This window comes from Notolepis coatsorum, assembly GCF_963971535.1.
Source record: "Notolepis coatsorum genome assembly, chromosome: 1".
Lineage (NCBI taxonomy): Eukaryota > Metazoa > Chordata > Actinopteri > Aulopiformes > Paralepididae > Notolepis > Notolepis coatsorum.
The window spans coordinates 241008129-241030242 of NC_140165.1; the positions used below are offsets into that span (position 1 = coordinate 241008129).

The 22114-nt window shown below is 49.6% G+C and overlaps 1 protein-coding gene across 1 annotated transcript in view; it reads left to right on the forward strand.

Moving 5' to 3' along the window:
• Positions 1 to 9065: 9065 nt before the first annotated feature.
• LOC311224442 (uncharacterized protein) overlaps positions 9066 to 22114 on the forward strand; it is a 95224-nt gene continuing 82175 nt past the window's right edge. The window contains exons 1-4 of the mRNA XM_084309431.1: positions 9066 to 9130; positions 9332 to 9420; positions 10221 to 10428; positions 11182 to 11301. Coding sequence (XP_084165557.1) covers positions 9095 to 9130; positions 9332 to 9420; positions 10221 to 10428; positions 11182 to 11301 — 453 coding nt within the window. The 5' untranslated portion in view covers positions 9066 to 9094. The remainder of the gene's footprint in view (positions 9131 to 9331; positions 9421 to 10220; positions 10429 to 11181; positions 11302 to 22114) is intronic.

The following is a 22114-nucleotide window of genomic DNA, read 5'->3' on the forward strand; positions in this document are numbered from 1 at the left end:
ACCGTCCTGCCGCGAGCAGCCCGCTCTCCGATCGCTCCCTTCCCCAACACCAGCGGAAGAAGTGGGCTCTGATTGTTTCCTTTGGCTGCGGGCCGCGTGCCTTCGTTGATGCGCGGGCGGCCCCCCTTTTCGCTTCTCATGGGGACAGGGGCTGACACCCAGTTTATGGCTGAGCCTGGGTCTGTCCGTGAGAATGTTGTGCTGTCAAGCGGCTCCCACACCTTGATCTGTGTTGGTTGAGCCTGGTGTTACGTCTGTCAACTTAAGTGTTGTCAGAAGGGGGGCTCGAAACCTTTTGAGGCACACAGTGCGGGCTTCCCCGGCCTCGCCTTCGCCAGGCCTGGTATCATGTTGGTGCCTCCCACTCCTGGAATATTGGCAAGTGGTCGCAGCTCACATGATTTGGGGTGGTAGTAATATCACTGCAGGGCTACGGTGTGTAGGAACCCATGGGGGCCTTACACCTTGCATGTCCGGCTGCAGAACAACTCCTTCAGCATGTTCTGGAGGGGTGTTCAGTGGGGGGGGCTTTTTTCATCGGAAGCCCCCCGTATCAGACCGGCCCTTTCTGTCGGGGTTCCCCCTTGGGTGCGATTGCCTCGTGGGTGGTGTCAGGGTCAGGTGTTCCGACACGGAACGCGCTCCTCGCACGGTTCCAGGTTTGGCTACGCACAGCGGGGGGACCGGGCCAACTATCTACGGTTCCTAGCGGACCTGCGCCACGTGACGGCGGGTGCGTTGGGAGTGTCGTCACATATGACTACGGCAGTATCATATGTCGAGGTGGATGGAGAGAACGCTGAGGCGGGGACTTGTGTTTACACAACCCCACCCGTTTTCAGGTTTGGTACAGACCCTATTGTCGGGGTCTCCAGCTGTGACAGCTCTGGTCAACGAGATCCAATCTCTGTGGACGAAGCAAGCCATCGTCGTGGCGTTCTCCTCCCGGTGTTCTCTGCCCGAGAAGTCGGGAGGGAGGGGTGTAAGACCCAGGCTGGACCTGTCCCATGGGAAGGTTCAGCATTTTTTGGATCGTCTCCTACCTGTTGAACACTGTCAGGTGGGGGTCTGGTTCTCCTCCATAGACCTGTAGGATGCGTGTGCGCATCCCCGATCTTCCATCCTAGGGCTTACCTACGCTTCCTTTGCAGGGTTAGCGTATGAGTACCAGAGGCTGCCGTTCGGTTTTCTCTGGCTCCCCGCATCTTCACCAAGTGCGTGGAGGCCGCACTGGGGCCTCTGCGTCGTCCGGGGTTACGGAGTGTTCTGCCCTGATGACGTTCTGGTCCTTCGCGGTCAAGGTGGATCGTCAGGTCTCGTACCAGGCAGGTCTCTACCAGCCTGGGGTTGCTGTAGACTGGATGTAGAGTATTCCTCTTCCCAGTCAACGGTTGGAGGGCTATGGGCATCCATCTCAGAGCGTGTTGTCAACACGCTCGGGAGGTTCCGTCTTAGGACGGTTACGGCACTGTCTCACGTCGCGTTTTCACCGACGCCTCCCTCGCTGGTGATGCGTCGGGCCAACGCAGTAGGGGGCAGCTGGCAAACCATGCTGCCCGGTCTGCGCTACGTTCAATGTGTTGGTGTTAAAAGCGGTCCTTCTGGTCCACAAATGGTGTTGATCAGGACGGACGATACGACGTCAGTGTCGTGTATCGACAGACAGGGAGGAGTACGCTCCCCCTGTCTGCACCAGGCGGCGGGCGGCTGGCTATGGGCGTCCTCCATCTGCGCGGCCTGAGGGCTCCCCACATCCCTGGCAGGGAGAATGTGGGTGCAGGTGTACTGTCGCGGGGCGGCCCTCATCCTGACGGGTGAGGATTGCGTCTGGACATGGCCAGGCAGGTCTGGGACCGATGCCGTGCCACCAGGGATTCTTCCCCATACATCTGTTAGGTCAGTTGTTGGGACGGGTACGTTGAGGGGCGCAGGTTCTTGATCCTGATGGTGTTACCATCTGGAATGCGCATGCTCCCTCCACTGTCGCGCTTACGCGGGCAGATGACGTATGTTCCAAGTGTGGTGTAAGGCGGGGGGCCGGGACTCAGTCTCCTGCCCCCTGGATGCTGTCCTTAGTTACCTCCAGTCTCTCCTTGATAGACTGTCGGCTTCGACGGTGAGGGTATATGCAGCAGCTATATCCTCCTATCATGAGGGGTTTGAGGGGATGTCTTGTTCAGCCACCCTCTTGTGAAGCGTTTCCTGCTTGGCGCTCCGCTTACGCGGCAGATGACGTATGTTCCAAGTGTGGTGTAAGGCGGGGGGCCGGGACTCAGTCTCCTGCCCCCTGGATGCTGTCCTTAGTTACCTCCAGTCTCTCCTTGATAGACTGTCGGCTTCGACGGTGAGGGTATATGCAGCAGCTATATCCTCCTATCATGAGGGGTTTGAGGGGATGTCTTGTTCAGCCACCCTCTTGTGAAGCGTTTCCTGCTTGGCGCTCGACGCGTTAAGCCGGTGCAACGCTCCTTGGCTCCGACTTGGGATCTTCAATTGGTCCTCGGTCGGTTGTCCTTGGCCCCGTTTGAGCCGCTCGAGCAGGCGCCGTTGGGACAGCTGTCCTTCAAGACCGCGTTCCTTCTGGCTGTCACTTCCGCTAAACGCGTAGGTGAGCTCTGTGCTCTCTCGGTACGTCCAGAGTGCCTGTCTTTTCGGACCGATTGCGGTGTCACTCTGCGACCTAATCCTGCTTTCGTGCCTAAGAATATCCGGAGTTCCTTCCGCTCCCGGGATATTGTGGTTCAGGCGTTTCGTCCTCCTCCTCACACTAGTGAGTTAGATGCGGGCCTTCACCTGTCATGTCCAGTCCGTGCTTGGGGATTTACCTCAGCCGTACTCAGGATTTCAGGGTTACCGACCAGCTTTTTGTCTGTTACGGTGGGGCTCGTGCTGGTAAGGCACTGTCGGAGCAGCGCCTGTCCCATTGGTTGTGCGAGGGTGTTACCCTCTGCTACACGTTGGCTGGGCAGGATCCCCCTGGGGGCGTCAGGGCGCACTCCACTCGTGGGGTGGCTGCCTCTGCCGCTCTCCTGGGTGGGGCCTCGGTGGAGGCCATCTGTGCTGCAGCTTCATGGTCCTCCCCGGGCTCCTTTGTAAGGTTTTTCCTCATGGACATGACCGGGGGTTCTGTCTCCCAGGCGGTTCTGGGGTCTGTGGCCTTTCCTGCTTCCCGTCCTTTGGTCGGGTAGCAGGAGTGTATGGGTATGGGCCACAGTGTGTTGAGTCACACGTGGTTCCGCCTGTACGGTGTGTTCAAGGGGTTCTAGTTTCCCTCTTGTTCGCATTTCAGGTGGAGTTGACTGCGCCTCCCCTTCGTTAGGGAGGATGGGGTGACAGGGCTCCCCGCACCCCTTGATGTGGGCTTACGGGTCCTCAGGGGGTACATTTGTCGGGCTTCGCGTCCGCTCTTCCCCATATCTCATAAGGCTCAGAGCGGAACGCGATAGCAAATACGGCATATAACGGTAGGTTATGTAGATAACCTAGTTATATTAGTATTGGCTGAGCGTTCCGCTCTGCGCGGCCCTGAGTTCCCTCTTGAGGAATCTTTTCCTGGGACGGGTTTTTTGGCGAGGAAGGATGTGTGGTGACCAGAGTCACTGCTATATGGGCGGTGCCACCATGGGGGCGGAGCCCCATACAGGTGTGGTGCATGTATTTTTTGTTCGTGGGAGATACATTAGGTATCATAGGAGATAGTATATCTCATAAGGCTCAGAGCGGAACGCTCAGCCAATACTAATATAACTAGGTTATCTACATAACCTACCGTTAGCAGCCTCTATACAGGTAAAGAGACTAATTTTGTCCGGTCTTACGACTGCTAAAAAGCTGATAGCATCACGCTGGATTCAGCCGGATAAAATGTGCCGGAAGGTATGGGTTCTTAACTATCTCGATGTGATTTATCTAGAGATATCTACCGCACGAATTGTAGGTGTTAATGAAGCCAGCATAGCAACCTGGTTAGATGTGGTGGAGAGGATAAAGGATAGCATATGAATTTGTAATTCCTGGTGTTAAACGGAATAATGGATGGATTGTCCAAAAGGGGGTCCTGAGGGGGGGGGGGAGAGCAAGCAAGAGCATATGTATTGTATTGTATTGTATTTATTATGTGTATATCTTTTAATCTACATTTATTTTGATTTAAGTACTGGACTGTCATTATTGTTATTATTATGTCGGTCATAGTCCTGTGATTTATTGTGGATTTCTACTGTTAATGTATTGTGTGTCTAGTTTTATGTTAAAAGGGAAAATAAAAAACATTTGTTAAAAAAAATTAAAATTTGTGTTTTGTTTTATTTTAATTTGTATTTTTAGTTTGTATTGTATTTAGTACATTTGTATTGTATTTGTTTTGTCCAGGACCCCAGGAAGAATATAGGCTCTTTCATGTGTCTCTAATGGGGATCCTCTAATGGTGATTTTGGGAACCACAACTGGACTGTCTGTTGTTTTATTCTGCAACCCCTACACCTGGAATTGCCACAGTATGCTCATGTGATAATTCATAGTCTATGACAGGGGTGGCCAACCAGTCAGAGACTACTGTAAGAGCCACAAAAATTACTGTGGTACCACAATGAGCCACACCATATATACCAGCGTTTCTCAACCTTTTTTTTCAGTCACGGCACCCTTCATGTGTTTATAGGTCTCACCCTCTGGCCTCTGAAGTTGCTAATGTCTTTTTTATTTGTGCCTCACAGGGTTAAAAGTACCCTGTGAGACCCACGGTTGCAAAATTACAAAATCACTTTTAGGGTTAGGGTTAGGGTTAGGGTTAGGGTTAGGGTTAGGAAAAAAAGAATGTTTATTTAAAAAAATTTAAGCACATGTATAGTCAATTGGTCCTGTTGTTCAGCCTCACAATGCTATTTGATAGTAAATGTGTTTATATGTCCCACCCTCTGGAGTTGCTAATGTCTTTTTAATTTGGGCCTCACAGGGTTAACCTCTTAAGCCCGAGATATACAGTAAAAGTGTATATTTTCAGCATTACGTTTGTTTACCAATTATTTTAACTGTTATTAGTGAAATATAAGATTATAGAAATCTCAGGGCATTGAGTCGGAAACCGGCGCATATTGACAGGAGGAAGTGGCACAGCCAAAAGTGAGTGTAGTCTTTTGAAGGAAGAGACTCAGGGCTTTTCGAATTTTGAAAAACTACCCTACCCAGCTGACACCAGCCCCTGTCAATCATTTGACTTCTGGATTCACTTTTTTATTTCTCTTATTGTTTGGGATTATCTCCCACAAACCTGAACGTTATTGCCATAAAACAGAACGCAGTTAGTTTCTTCTTTCTGTGAACGTCTTGCAAAAAACGGTGTTGCAATACGATGAAAAATGGTGGAGAAATTTACATTATAAAAAAGATGGCAGAATTGTACTGTATCTATAAAACCTTCTGTTTAATCATCTTCCCTTTATTCATTTGCTTAGATTTTTCAGGTCTGGTAAATTTTAGCATGGTGTTATTCACAGTCAAAGATAATTTATTTTTATTTTTATATAATTGATATTCTTTACTCAAGCCTAGTAACAGACACACTATTTCGGACACTGATCCATATGTCCCTAGAGTCAGATACCAAGAACATGCAAATGGACCATTTAAAAAAAAAAAATTAATGTTTATTCTACGTCCTTGTGGAATGAGTGACAAAAAATTTAAAATTAAATAAAAGCAAAAGAAAAAATTTAATAATTTTCTTTTTTTTTTATGGATGGTAGAGCCGCACATTGACGGGCAAAGAGCCACATGCGGCTCGCGAGCCGCGGGTTGGCCACCCCTGGTCTATGATATTGAAGAATAAGTATATAATATATCAAACCAAGTTTACCCCGGTCTCTAACCCCAGCTCCTAGCCACTGCACTAAAATTGAGGAACAACATATTTTGGTATAGTTCTACTCACTTTTATGTAATGCTACATTATGCTCTGATGAAACAAACAGTATGTTTAAAAAAAAGAACGCTACATTTCCATCAGGGCTCTGACTTTATGAGGCCATAAAATGTTTGCGTGAGCTCTTAAACCCAAATGAGGTTTTACCAGACCTCCTAGCAATAATATACGCTTCATTTTGGTGTAAGAGCTCACACGAACATAATAGCCTCATAACGTCAGAGCCCCATTCACTGTATATGGAGCAGCCCCAGATGAGCTTTAGGGGAGAGTGGTGTGTGTTCATACTGACTGTCCTGGGCCACAGGAGGAACATGTGTGAATTCATGATGAATTGAAAATGGGGGACCCTGATGTAAACAAGATGAAAGTCTTTCTCTGGTCTGCATCCCCTTAACAATTGTGTGTATTGAGCCGTACTGTATTGTACCCATTCTGTAATCTGTTAATACAATTTTCAATCAATCAATCAATGTGGATTCTTAAAATGAGTGGCATTCCCGTTTAAGTGAGTCTTCTAGGAAGAGCCTAGTGACTATCACCCATGAGGATCTTCATACATTCACAGGTTACAATATTCATATTTTGACAACTTTCCATGATGTTACCCCGTTTACAAAAAAACATGTCATATTTCTAACCTTTTTTCAGTTAGCCAAGAACCATACCTTCGTTTCCATTTTTTTTTTTTTACCTTTGACACTTGCATGTGAAATACGACCGTCCTAGAGTGATAGTATACTCAAATTACTCATGCTTTGACTTGCGTGTAAACTCCAGTAAGATAACGAGTGAGTTGAGTCAGTTGCTGAGTCATCGTCATGTGACTTCCCTGCCTCAAACTGCCACTTAACATTACTAGTGTAAACAGGAAGTGGTGTTTTGATTGATTGATTGATTGAAAACTTTATTAACAGATTGCAGAATGGGTACAATACAGTACAGCTCAATACACACAATTGTTAAGGGGATGCAGACCAGAGAAAGACTTTTGTCTTGTTTACATCAGGGTCCCCCATTTTCAACTCATCATAACATATATGACATACACGACATACAGATAGACAGTACTGCTACATCTATACATTTATGACATACCAGATTTACAAATACAGTACTGTTTGTGATACCACAAGAGTCTAAAAAAGAGAGTATATACATTTGACGTAGAAACTGTACATTGGAGGATTTGATTTGATTTTATTACGGATCCCCATTAGCTGGTGCCATGGCAACCAGCTAGTCTTCCTGGGGTCCACACAAAAAAACATACAAAAACAATTATTGCAAAACAGAATTATTAAAAGCCAGTACTCAACATACAATACACAATGAAACTAATAATTAAGATGGCTAAAATTACATGCAAGCAAAAAAACAAAACAAAACAAAATACAAAATACAGTGTTAAATACAATTTAAGATTGTTTTTAAAATTGAATATTTTTAAGAATTGCTTTTAGAATGCTCATGCATCATCATTCAGGAGGTTGGGTGGGGGGGGGTGAACTGTACATTGGAGGTGGTTGGGTGGGGGGGGGTTGGGTAGGCGGGGTGGGGTGGGGTTGGGTAGGTGGGGTGGGGGAAACTGCAACTGTACAAGCAAAATTGTACATTGGAATATCGACAAAACCTTACTTGGTCCCAAGAAGAGGGTCTCATTTATTATTGAGTTAGGACATTTACTGTACATTTACAGGCGCCAGTTTCGAATTGCAGTCTCTCGTAGGTAATCTTTGAGATGGTTTTGAAAGTGGGTAGTGATTCACATTCCTTTACAGCTTTGGGTAGGGCGTTCCACATTGATGTGGCATAATTGCTAAACGTGTTTAGTCCCTTGTTTGAGCCGAATCTGGGTTTAACATGATTTGTTGAGCTCCCTCTGGTGTTGTGGTCGTGGTATTCACTGACCTTTGGGAAGTATTTTGACATGTACATGGGTACCTTAGTCGTATAGTGTATCTTGTAGACCAGGCCCATTGCAAGTTGCTGTACTCTGTCGTCTATCTATCCTAGGTAGTCAAAGTGGGCAGGGGTGAGGTGGGTTCTAGGAGTAAGGTCAAGTAGTAGTCTGACCAGTTTGTTTTGTGATGTCAAGTAACGGCTTGACAACCACCAGTGATTAGAAAGACAACGTTTCGGTCCTCAGACCTTTTTCCTGATGAAGGTGTGCAGCATTTTCTCTTCTCTTTTAAATACATATTGAAATTATTTTTAGGACAGGAAATAGACACCAGCAATGTCTTGTGTAAAATATGACTTTGATGTATCATGCTGAAAAGGGAACTTGTGGCCCCAAGACCCCCCCCCTCTCATAGTCCGCTGGAAGAAGGTTACTGTAAAATGTCAAAAAATATTATTATAGCAAACGTAAACAGTACAACACACATTTAAGTCTCAATCTTCGATTATAGAGCAGCACCATCAGGCCTACATCTTATAGGACACATGGAGGAGTTGTTCTCAAGGATCCACGACTCAGCAAGGCGGTGAGAATAGTGGACAATACTGCCTTCAATAGTGGGAACTATTTCCCCACTTTTCCCCTAATGTGACTTATTTTAATTAAGAGCAGCAACAGTGCAATTTAGATTAGATTAGATTAGATTAGATAATGTATTATCATTATGCAGCACATGTACAGTACAACAAAAATGTATTTGGCATCCAACCAGAGTGCAAATGTAATAGTACAATGTACAGGTGATTAAACTGGGTATAACATATACAAATTAATATACAATCTGCAGAATAGCAAATTATTGAAGAACGTACAGTAGATGTCACAGAAAAGGGATGATATGTGTTTTAAATAACAATAACAATAAAAAAAAAAAAAAACACAACAACAACAACAACAACAACAACAACAACAACAACAACAACAACAACAACAACAACAACAACAATAATAACAATAAGGTACATACAGGTATGTCCCTGTGATACTGACCTGTGGTAACCAAATAATTTATAAATTCAGTTTATGAATAACAGGCTTTTTTGTCAACTAGGCTGCTACACAAATCGCCACAAATCTAAACACACCGCCTACTGCAGGAAATCTCCTGATCTCAGCAATCAATCTGAATTCTCTGTAGTTTTACTGAAGTGTCAGCCTACTTTGTGTCAGAACCTTCCCCAGCAGCGGAACACTTGCTTCCTCTTTGAGTTATGGCATTTTACAACCAGGCTCCTTTTAACAATCCGGTAAGTGATTTAAAACTACATCATGTTTCATTTTAGGAAATACGCAGGACGTTTTCAAATAGATGATCAAATCTCAGTTTGAAGTTCAGCCTAGTATGGTGCTCGAAGTGCCCAGCTCTACGACATGAGTCGCTCTCCTTTTATTTACTTGCCAACGTAACAGACAATATGAAGCTCATCACAGTACATGTTGTGTTCTAGAGAATCCCCTTCACTGGTTCTATCCAAGGTGGGCTGCAAGAGGGGAAGAGCATTATCATTACTGGACGCGTCTTACCCGGGGCAGACAGGTAACCAACTAACATCATTTTAAAACATTAGGTTACTATGGTTCTGGACCACAACCTATGGTTGTTATAGTTTCATAGGGTTTGTCTTAATGGAGCTTATTACATTATCTCTGTGTAGGTCTCTTAGGCTGAGCAATAGGCTTGGTAGGTGGTTTATAGTCCATGTAATTTGCATTTAAACATTTTCAAACCTTTATTTAAACCCAAAAGGCAACTCTATTTACAGTCACATAGAGTTTAGCAAAAAAATAATCACACAGAATATAAAATCATAACAATAAGACAAGTTAGGATAACAATCAATTAAAACGTGTACAACTTGATTGACAAAGGTTGGAGATCAAGGTTTTAAACTGCAACAGATTTGCAACAGACTGTTGGGAGTTAATTCCATGCTAGGGGGGCATCATAGCAAAATGCAGATTTACCCTGTTCTGAGCTAACTCTGGGGACCTTAAGGACCCGCCAGTCACTAGAACGGGTTCCATAGGTTCCAAAATTCCATTCCAATAATGATGTAGTTAGTATAAGGAGCCAGCTTACCAATAAGGGCCTTAAAAATGAACAAATACCAGTGTTTGTTGCGCCTCTCAATCAGTGAGGACCAGCCAACCTTCTCATAAAGGACACAGTGCTGAGTGTCGTATCTATCATTCATTAGTGATGAAATCAATATAACCCTTGAATAGCAGAGGTGGAATAGACCTACCACACTTTTTGATTAATAAAATCTGCAAGGCCCTGCCTGAAAAGCACTAACAGGAACCGTTACACTGCTGCTTCCCCTCCCTTCTCTCCAGGTTCCATGTCAATTTGCAGTGTGGCTCTCAACCCAATGCGGACATCGCCCTCCATTTCAACCCACGATATGACAGTCACCCTGCTTATGTGGTCACCAATTCCTTCCAGCAGTCAAGCTGGGGGACCGAGGAGAGAAAGCAGAACTTCACTATCACCGCTGGTTCTGGTTTCAATTTGACGATCATAGTTCAACGTGAATCCTACCAGGTTTGACTTGGCCAACAATAATAATAATAATAATAATAATAATAATAATAATAATAATAATAATAATAATAATAATAATAATAATAATAATAATAATAATAATAATAATAATAATAATGCATTTTATTTAAAGGCGCCTTTTAGAGCACCCATGGTGCTACTGAATCTACTGTACATGATACACAATCTACTGTACATGACACACAATCTACTGTACATGACACACAATCAGAGCCAGATACAAATGATCTGTCAAATACAAGGAATGTAGGCTACATGAATTAGTCTTGGTGACAACGGTGCAGAGACATTGAACACGTTTCACAGAATGACAGACACACTTGTTACAATCACAACAGGATAACTGACAGACAGTACAATACACAGAGACAGCATTATAGACAGTAGACACATCTACAATCACAACAGGATAACTGACAGACAGTACAATACACAGATACAGCATTATAGACACACATCTACAATCACAACAGGATAACTGACAGACAATACAATACACAGAGACAGCATTATAGACACACAACTATAATAAACAGGATAACTGACACACACAGCAGACTATGCATATCACTCATACATTTTGTTCCATTCATTCAACCTTCAACATTTGTTGTGTTAAATGACTTTGTTTGTTTATTTGTATTTTGTTGATTGTAAACTCTGGATACATTTTTTTATTTCTCCTCCCCACCTGATCCCAGACCAGCATGTTAAACATGTCTCTTTCCTCAGGTGAGCGTCAATGGGCGCTACTCCATGGAGTTCAGACATCGCATTCCGTTCAACATGGTGGACACCATCGCAGTGGCAGGGGATGTAGAGGTGTCTTCCATCTCCTTCCAGAATCCTGCGGTGAGGGTGCAGACAACCAACCTGGGCTGGTTATTAGAGCCCAACCGATTCATCCGGCTGATATTGGTCTATCAGAGACATATCGGTATCGGCTGATATGTTAGCCGATAGGCAGGGCCGCCTCAGGGGGTGTGCGAGCAGTGCGGTCGCACAGGGCCTCGCGGGAAGGGGGGCCTCGCAAAATAAAAAAATAAAAAAAATAAAAAAAAAGATTTTTTATTTATTATTTTTTTTATTTTTTATTTTTTTTATTTTTTTTATTTTTTTGCGAGGCCCCCCTTCCCGCGAGGCCCTTTTTCATCACATACCTAAAATCTAGTTTTGCTTATATGCTTATATATTTCACATTAGACATGTTTGTAGAATGTGTCTGACTTGTTCCTGGGTCTGCACCTGGGTCACTATTGGAGCTCTGGTGCTCTGCAGCAGACATACTATTGGTTTCAACGAAGGGAGTGGTTACTTACATCATGTGTAGTACGCCGCCGGAAACTTAAACGAAGAAGAAGAAGAAGAAGAGTCAGCTGCGTTTGACTATTTCGCGCGTGCAGCTTTTGACTATTATGCTTAGTTATGCCAGCCAAGGTCGGTCATTATCAGTCGGTCAGTCACCAAGGAACGTTGACGAAAGGCGGGACAAATGGCCGGAGCCTTGTCATGATGCAGTCGGGATATAGCCATGATGATGTCGGCTAGTAGCTAGCTTAGCTAAAGGCTATCTAGCGTTAGCTAACCTAGAGACATGCAGCCAAGATGAAGAGGATGGTCGTTTGGCAGATGAACTTCGTCAACTCCACGCGGTTGTCTCCATCCTCTTGGACGTTTGGTGAGTTTTTAACCTATTCTATTAACTCTATTCTATTCCCGCCGTGGACATCGCTCTCTCTCTCTCTCTCTCTCTCTCTCTGGAGCTAAACTGGCCGACTAGCTATTGTAGTACTACTAGTAGCTAACGGTGTGTGCCTGGTGTCAGCACCTGGCTGTATGTAGCCGCATAGCTTGCTTCTGCGTTAGCTAATGGTTAGCGATAGCCTGGTTGAGCTAACTGTTAGCCAGTTAGCTGTTTAGCTTCGACGTTAACTGCCGGCTGCGCTCGGCTGGGAACGTTCGTTTGATGCTATCAGTTAGCCTTGAGTTAGCTGTTAGCTTGTGCTACGACCATTGACATTAGCCGTGAGAATAGCAGGGGGTTCTGGCACTCTGACTACGACATCATCTTTGACAGAAGATGTAGTCGGGCCTGCACCATGACAAGGCTCTGGCCATAGCTTATTTGTCCCGACAGCGAGAGGCCTTTCGTCAACGTGGAGACCTGTGTTGCGGCCTTTCGCCCTGCGTTCCTTGGTGCAGGTAAGATTAATGAAAATGTCATGACATTACCCCACTCTTCCTTCCTTCCCCTCCCGAATGTTTTGTTAATAACGATGTTTTTTTCCAGGCAAAACATATGCTACTTCACAACATTTGGAGATACGACATGTGCTGTGTGTGAATGTCTTGGTCGTTTGTGTAGCTTGGGTAGCGTTGGGCCGTTGGCCAAAGCTGTGTGTGGCCTGGTGTCACAGTACCTGGCTAGCCTATTTAGCTGATGTCGGCCATTGGCTCCTTGCTGCTTTGGTTTCTCTGGTATAGACCCTCTTCTCTTTGGATTTAAGTGTTGATCTTTGTCCTTTTGGATCTCTCATACATGCTCTCTCTCTAACACACTGTGAGGTTCGCCTCTTCCCTGGACCTTTAATTCCTGTTCCCTGGACCTTTTATTCCCTGTCTCCTCACCTCACCAGCCCCCACCCTCGCGTTGTCATTGTTTATGTATTGCATTCCCTGCCTCGCTCCGTTCCTTTAAGGTACTGTGAGGATTCTGTGTTGATTGGTCCTTGCCGAACACACACTTCTAAGTCAAGTATCAATTACCATCTCGCACCTGATGTGTGTTCTAATTAGCGCCCCAGTGGGCTTTAAATACCTCGATCTCCCCCCCAGTCCTCGTCGGGTCGTTCTCTATCTGCAAGCTCCTACGGGAGATTCTCTATCTGCAAGCTCCTACGGGAGATTCTCTATCTGCAAGCTCCTACGGGAGATTCTCTATCTGCAAGCTCCTACGGGAGATTCTCTATCTGTATCTGTTTCTGTATTCTGTATGCTGGTTCATCTCCGGCGTGAGACGAGGTGCCAGCCTTCGCCACCTGTCGCTGTTTGCCTGGAGTGGGACACAGCCTGCGCTCTCTAATTCTCTACGGGAGGTATTCCAGTGTTCCACTCCAGACCCCGCACAGACGCGCTCCTACAGCAGACGCGCTCTACTCCAGACCCCGCGCAGACGCGCTCCTACAGCAGACGCGCTCCTACAGCAGACGCGCTCCACTCCAGACCCTGCGCAGACGCGCTCCTACAGCAGACGCGCTCCACTCCAGACCCCGCGCAGACGCGCTCCTACAGCAGACGCGCACCACTCCAGACTTCTAGCCGGCGCGCTACTACTCCAGACGCGCATCGCTCTCTAATTCTCTACGGGAGGATGCGTCTCTCCGAGCCGGCGCGCTACTACTCCAGACGCGCATCGCTCTCTAATCCTCTACGGGAGGATGCGTCTCTCCGAGCCGGCGCGCTCTCCGAGCCGGCGCGCTCTCTGAGCCGGCGCGCTCTTCAAGCCGACGCGCACCACTCCAGACTTCTAGCCGGCGCGCTACTACTCCAGACGCGCATCGCTCTCTTCTCTACGGGAGGATGCGTCTCTCCGAGCCGGCGCGCTCTTCAAGCCGATGCGCACCACTCCAGACTTCTAGCCGGCGCGCTACTACTCCAGACGCGCATCGCTCTCTAATTCTCTACGGGAGGATGCGTCTCTCCGAGCCGGCGCGCTCTCCGAACCGGCGCGTTCTCCAAGCCGACGCGCACCACTCCAGACTTCTAGCCGGCGCGCTACTACTCCAGACGCGCATCGCTCTCTAATTCTCTACGGGAGGATGCGTCTCTCCGAGCCAGCGCGCTCTCCGAACCGGCGCGTTCTCCAAGCCGACGCGCACCACTCCAGACTTCTAGCCGGCGCGCTACAACTCCGGACTTCTAGCCGGCGCGCTACTACTCCAGACGCGCATCGCTCTCTAATTCTCTACGGGAGGATGCGTCTCTCCGAGCCGGCGCGCTCTCCGAGCCGGCGCGCTCTTCAAGCCGACGCGCACCACTCCAGACTTCTAGCCGGCGCGCTACTACTCCAGACGCGCATCGCTCTCTAATTCTCTACGGGAGGATGCGTCTCTCCGAGCCGGCGCGCTCTCCGAGCCGGCGCGCTCTTCAAGCCGACGCGCTCCACTCCAGACGTCTAGCCTGCGCCCTCCTACTCCATCCCTGTAAGCAGCTCTGGCCCTCGCCCTGTCCAAGGCCTTTACCATGTTTTCTCTGTCCCTGTCTCCAGCCCGCCTCCCCGGGCCTCTGTCCCTGTTCCCTTCTCCAGTGCCCCTGTTCCTGCCCTGTCCTTTGCCCTGGCCCTGTCCTTTAGCCTTAGCCCCTTTGCCTGCTCGCCTCTTAAAGGCACAGTGCCAATTTTCCCTAATTCTTGTTTCCAGTATTTTGTGTTCTCCCTTAGCCTTCCCCTTAGCCTGCTCGCCACTTAAAGGCACATTGCCCTTTTTCCTTCTTCCAGTATTTTTGTGTTCTCCCTTAAAGGGACAGTGCCGTTTTTTGTTTGTATTCAATAAATGCCCTGTTCTTGGCTTACTCTCATACCTGTCTTGTGTTGTGCGATTGGGGTCGGTTACAAACCATAACAGTACGACCCGACCCAGTCGACGACCCCAGCCAGCACAGACAGTGTATGTTGAGTTTAGCCTTTGTTAGCTGCCCTGTTGGCTTCCCTGTTAGCTCCCCTGTTAGCCTGTTAGTCTCCCCTGTTAGCTCCCCTGTTAGCCTTTGTTAGCTCCCCTGTTAGCTTCCCTGTTAGTCTCCCCTGTTGGCTTCTTTGTTAGCTCCCCTGTTAGCTTCCCTGTTAGCTCCCCTGTTAGCCTGTTAGTCTCCCCTGTTAGCTCCCCTGTTAGCCTTTGTTAGTTCCCCTGTTGACTCCCCTGTTAGCTTCTCTGTTAGCCTCGTTAGCTCCCCTGCAGCTTGCCAGGCCTCTACTACCAGCTTGGCCCCAGTCTGCTAGCTTAGCCCCGGCTGCTAGCACAGCCTCTATGTTAATGCAGCCCTTGCAGCTAGCATAGGCCCTGTAGCTAGCCATGCCCAGGCAGCTAACCCGGTCCCTCTGCTTGGCCTCCACTTTTTGTGTAGTTTCCCCACTGCTAGGACTGCCCCTTCAGCTAGCAAGGTCAGTTTTCTCCCACTGCTAGGACTGCCCCTTCAGCTAGCAAGGTCAGTTTCCTCGCTGCTAGGACTGCCCTTTCAGCTAGCAAGGTCAGTTTTCCCCACTGCTAGGACTGCCCCTTCAGCTAGCAAGGTCAGTTTCCCCACTGCTAGGACTGCCCCTTCAGCTAGCAAGGTCAGTTTTCTCCCACTGCTAGGACTGCCCCTTCAGCTAGCAAGGTCAGTTTCCCCACTGCTAGGACTGCCCTTTCAGCTAGCAAGGTCAGTTTTCCCCACTGCTAGGACTGCCCCTTCAGCTAGCAAGGTCAGTTTTCCCCACTGCTAGGACTGCCCCTTCAGCTAGCAAGGTCAGTTTCCCCACTGCTAGGACTGCCCCTTCAGCTAGCAAGGTCAGTTTTCTCCCACTGCTAGGACTGCCCCTTCAGCTAGCAAGGTCAGTTTCCCCAATGCTAGGACTGCCCCTTCAGCTAGCAAGGTCAGTCTCCCCGCTGCTAGGACTGCCTCTTCAGCTAGCAAGGTCAGTTTCCCCACTGCTAGGACTGCCCCTTCAGCTAGCAAGGTCAGTTTTCCCCACTGCTAGGGCTGCCCCTTCAGCTAGCAAGGTCAGTTTCCCCACAGCTAGGACTGTCCTTCCAGCTAGCTTGTTCTCTCATGCTGGTCCAGCCCTGTCTGCTAGCCTAGCTCCGGCAGCTAGCGCAGCCTCTATGTTAATGTAGCAGTACAGCTAGCATAGGCCCTGTAGCTAGCAGTGCCCTGGCAGCTACCCTGTCCCTCTGCTAGCCCCACTTTTGGTGTAGCTTCCCCGCTAGCATGGCCCAATTTTTTGTTTATTGCCTTGTTTATGTCCCCTGCCCCTCTGTCTGTATTTTTGGGTCGCCCGGTGGCTCCCGTGGAGGGGGGGGTACTGTGAGGTTCGCCTCTTCCCTGGACCTTTAATTACTGTTCCCTGGACCTTTTATTCCCTGTCTCCTCACCTCACCAGCCCCCACCCTCGCGTTGTCGTTGTTTATGTATTGCATTCCCTGCCTCGCTCCGTTCCTTTAAGGTACTGTGAGGATTCTGTGTTGATTGGTCCTTGCCGAACACACACTTCTAAGTCAAGTATCAATTACCATCTCGCACCTGATGTGTGTTCTAATTAGCGCCCCAGTGGGCTTTAAATACCTCGATCTCCCCCCCAGTCCTCGTCGGGTCGTTCTCTATCTGCAAGCTCCTACGGGAGATTCTCTATCTGCAAGCTCCTACGGGAGATTCTCTATCTGCAAGCTCCTACGGGAGATTCTCTATCTGCAAGCTCCTACGGGAGATTCTCTATCTGTATCTGTTTCTGTATTCTGTATGCTGGTTCATCTCCGGCGTGAGACGAGGTGCCAGCCTTCGCCACCTGTCGCCGTTTGCCTGGAGTGGGACACAGCCTGCGCTCTCTAATTCTCTACGGGAGGTATTCCAGTGTTCCACTCCAGACCCCGCGCAGACGCGCTCCTACAGCAGACGCGCTCCACTCCAGACCCCGCGCAGACGCGCTCCTACAGCAGACGCGCTCCTACAGCAGACGCGCTCCACTCCAGACCCCGCGCAGACGCGTTCCTACAGCAGACGCGCTCCACTCCAGACCCCGCGCAGACGCGCTCCTACAGCAGACGCGCACCACTCCAGACTTCTAGCCGGCGCGCTACTACTCCAGACGCGCATCGCTCTCTAATTCTCTACGGGAGGATGCGTCTCTCCGAGCCGGCGCGCTACTACTCCAGACGCGCATCGCTCTCTAATCCTCTACGGGAGGATGCGTCTCTCCGAGCCGGCGCGCTCTCCGAGCCGGCGCGCTCTTCAAGCCGACGCGCACCACTCCAGACTTCTAGCCGGCGCGCTACTACTCCAGACGCGCATCGCTCTCTAATTCTCTACGGGAGGATGCGTCTCTCCGAGCCGGCGCGCTCTCCGAGCCGGCGCGCTCTCCGAGCCGGCGCGCTCTTCAAGCCGACGCGCACCACTCCAGACTTCTAGCCGGCGCGCTACTACTCCAGACGCGCATCGCTCTCTAATTCTCTACGGGAGGATGCGTCTCTCCGAGCCGGCGCGCTCTCCGAGCCGGCGCGCTCTTCAAGCCGACGCGCACCACTCCAGACTTCTAGCCGGCACGCTACTACTCCAGACGCGCATCGCTCTCTAATTCTCTACGGGAGGATGCGTCTCTCCAAGCCGGCGCGCTCTCCGAGCCGGCGCGCTCTCCGAGCCGGCGCGCTCTCCGAGCCGGCGCGCTCTTCAAGCCGACGCGCCCTACTCCCGACGTCTGGCCGGCGCGCAACTACTCCAGACGCGCATCGCTTCCTAATTCTCTACGGGAGGATGCGTCTCTCCGAGCCGGCGCGCTCTCCGAGCCGACGCGCTCCACTCCAGACGTCTAGCCTGCGCGCTCCTACTCCATCCCTGTAAGCAGCTCTGGCCCTCGCCCTGTCCAAGGCCTTAACCCTGTTTTCTCTGTCCCTGTCTCTAGCCCGCCTCCCCGGGCCTCTGTCCCTGTTCCCCTCTCCAGTGCCCCTGTTCCTGCCCTGTCCTTTGCCCTGGCCCTGTCCTTTAGCCTGCTCGCCTCTTAAAGGCACAGTGCCAATTTTCCCTAATTCTTGTTTCCAGTATTTTGTGTTCTCCCTTAGCCTTCCCCTTAGCCTGCTCGCCTCTTAAAGGCACAGTGCCAATTTTCCCTAATTCTTGTTTCCAGTATTTTGTGTTCTCCCTTAGCCTTCCCCTTAGCCTGCTCGCCTCTTAAAGGCACATTGCCCTTTTTCCTTGTTCCAGTATTTTTGTGTTCTCCCTTAAAGGGACAGTGCCGCTTTTTTGTTGTATTCAATAAATGCCCAGTTCTTGGCTTACTCTCATACCTGTCTTGTGTTGTGCGATTGGGGTTGGTTACAAACCATAACACACACACACACATGCTCTCTCTCTCTCTCTCTCTCATACATGCTCTCTCTCTAACACACATGCTCTCTCTCTCTCTCTCTCTCTTTCTAACACACACAGTCTGCCTATGGCGGCCTTTCTCGATAGCTAGGCTGTGCTCGCTGAGTCTGTACATAGTCAAGGATCTTCAGTCACAGTGCTCAGGTATTCTGCCACTGTGTACTCTCTGTTTAGGGCCAAATAGCATTTCAATTTCTTTCCAATGTGTCTCTCTCTCTCTCTCTCTCTCTTGGATTTAAGTGTTGATCTTTGTCCTTTTGGATCTCTCATACATGCTCTCTCTCTAACACACACACACATGACAAACACACATGTGCTCTCTCTCTCTCTCTCTCTCTCTTTCTAACACACACAGTCTGCCTATGGCGGCCTTTCTCGATGGCTAGGCTGTGCTCGCTGAGTCTGTACATAGTCAAGGATCTTCAGTCACAGTGCTCAGGTATTCTGCCACTGTGTACTCTCTGTTTAGGGCCAAATAGCATTTCAATTTCTTTCCAATGTGTCTCTCTCTCTCTCTCTCTCTCTCTCTGTACACTGTATATTGACTGTAGAACGGGAGCTCTCTCTCGCTCTCTCTTTTGCTATATGTTGACTGTATCATGCCCCGCCTCGGGCAGCGCTAGCATAGGCCCTGTAGCTAGCAGTGCCCTGGCAGCTACCCTGTCCCTCTGCTAGCCCCACTTTTGGTGTAGCTTCCCCGCTAGCATGGCCCAATTTTTTGTTTATTGCCTTGTTTATGTCCCCTGCCCCTCTGTCTGTATTTTTGGGTCGCCCGGTGGCTCCCGTGGAGGGGGGGGTACTGTGAGGTTCGCCTCTTCCCTGGACCTTTAATTCCTGTTCCCTGGACCTTTTATTCCCTGTCTCCTCACCTCACCAGCCCCCACCCTCGCGTTGTCGTTGTTTATGTATTGCATTCCCTGCCTCGCTCCGTTCCTTTAAGGTACTGTGAGGATTCTGTGTTGATTGGTCCTTGCCGAACACACACTTCTAAGTCAAGTATCAATTACCATCTCGCACCTGATGTGTGTTCTAATTAGCGCCCCAGTGGGCTTTAAATACCTCGATCTCCCCCCCAGTCCTCGTCGGGTCGTTCTCTATCTGCAAGCTCCTACGGGAGATTCTCTATCTGCAAGCTCCTACGGGAGATTCTCTATCTGCAAGCTCCTACGGGAGATTCTCTATCTGCAAGCTCCTACGGGAGATTCTCTATCTGTATCTGTTTCTGTATTCTGTATGCTGGTTCATCTCCGGCGTGAGACGAGGTGCCAGCCTTCGCCACCTGTCGCCGTTTGCCTGGAGTGGGACACAGCCTGCGCTCTCTAATTCTCTACGGGAGGTATTCCAGTGTTCCACTCCAGACCCCGCGCAGACGCGCTCCTACAGCAGACGCGCTCCACTCCAGACCCCGCGCAGACGCGCTCCTACAGCAGACGCGCTCCTACAGCAGACGCGCTCCACTCCAGACCCCGCGCAGACGCGTTCCTACAGCAGACGCGCTCCACTCCAGACCCCGCGCAGACGCGCTCCTACAGCAGACGCGCACCACTCCAGACTTCTAGCCGGCGCGCTACTACTCCAGACGCGCATCGCTCTCTAATTCTCTACGGGAGGATGCGTCTCTCCGAGCCGGCGCGCTACTACTCCAGACGCGCATCGCTCTCTAATCCTCTACGGGAGGATGCGTCTCTCCGAGCCGGCGCGCTCTCCGAGCCGGCGCGCTCTTCAAGCCGACGCGCACCACTCCAGACTTCTAGCCGGCGCGCTACTACTCCAGACGCGCATCGCTCTCTAATTCTCTACGGGAGGATGCGTCTCTCCGAGCCGGCGCGCTCTCCGAGCCGGCGCGCTCTTCAAGCCGACGCGCACCACTCCAGACTTCTAGCCGGCGCGCTACTACTCCAGACGCGCATCGCTCTCTAATTCTCTACGGGAGGATGCGTCTCTCCGAGCCGGCGCGCTCTCCGAGCCGGCGCGCTCTTCAAGCCGACGCGCACCACTCCAGACTTCTAGCCGGCGCGCTACTACTCCAGATGCGCATCGCTCTCTAATTCTCTACGGGAGGATGCGTCTCTCCAAGCCGGCGCGCTCTCCGAGCCGGCGCGCTCTTCAAGCCGACGCGCCCTACTCCCGACGTCTGGCCGGCGCGCAACTACTCCAGACGCGCATCGCTTCCTAATTCTCTACGGGAGGATGCGTCTCTCCGAGCCGGCGCGCTCTCCGAGCCGACGCGCTCCACTCCAGACGTCTAGCCTGCGCGCTCCTACTCCATCCCTGTAAGCAGCTCTGGCCCTCGCCCTGTCCAAGGCCTTAACCCTGTTTTCTCTGTCCCTGTCTCCAGCCCGCCTCCCCGGGCCTCTGTCCCTGTTCCCCTCTCCAGTGCCCCTGTTCCTGCCCTGTCCTTTGCCCTGGCCCTGTCCTTTAGCCTGCTCGCCTCTTAAAGGCACAGTGCCAATTTTCCCTAATTCTTGTTTCCAGTATTTTGTGTTCTCCCTTAGCCTTCCCCTTAGCCTGCTCGCCTCTTAAAGGCACAGTGCCAATTTTCCCTAATTCTTGTTTCCAGTATTTTGTGTTCTCCCTTAGCCTTCCCCTTAGCCTGCTCGCCTCTTAAAGGCACATTGCCCTTTTTCCTTGTTCCAGTATTTTTGTGTTCTCCCTTAAAGGGACAGTGCCGCTTTTTTGTTGTATTCAATAAATGCCCAGTTCTTGGCTTACTCTCATACCTGTCTTGTGTTGTGCGATTGGGGTCGGTTACAAACCATAACACACACACACACATGCTCTCTCTCTCTCTCTCTCTCATACATGCTCTCTCTCTAACACACATGCTCTCTCTCTCTCTCTCTCTTTCTAACACACACAGTCTGCCTATGGCGGCCTTTCTCGATGGCTAGGCTGTGCTCGCTGAGTCTGTACATAGTCAAGGATCTTCAGTCACAGTGCTCAGGTATTCTGCCACTGTGTACTCTCTGTTTAGGGCCAAATAGCATTTCAATTTCTTTCCAATGTGTCTCTCTCTCTCTCTCTCTCTCTCTTGGATTTAAGTGTTGATCTTTGTCCTTTTGGATCTCTCATACATGCTCTCTCTCTAACACACACACACATGACAAACACACATGTGCTCTCTCTCTCTCTCTCTCTCTTTCTAACACACACAGTCTGCCTATGGCGGCCTTTCTCGATGGCTAGGCTGTGCTCGCTGAGTCTGTACATAGTCAAGGATCTTCAGTCACAGTGCTCAGGTATTCTGCCACTGTGTACTCTCTGTTTAGGGCCAAATAGCATTTCAATTTCTTTCCAATGTGTCTCTCTCTCTCTCTCTCTCTCTCTGTACACTGTATATTGACTGTAGAACGGGAGCTCTCTCTCGCTCTCTCTTTTGCTATATGTTGACTGTATCATGCCCCGCCTCGGGCAGCGCTATTATTTAAGAATATGTTGACTGTATGAAAAAAAAAATATATATATATATAATTTTTTTATTTTTTATTTTTTTTTAAACCTTTTGGGGGGGGGGGGGGGGGGGGGGGCTCGCGTTAAATCTCGCACAGGGCCTCGC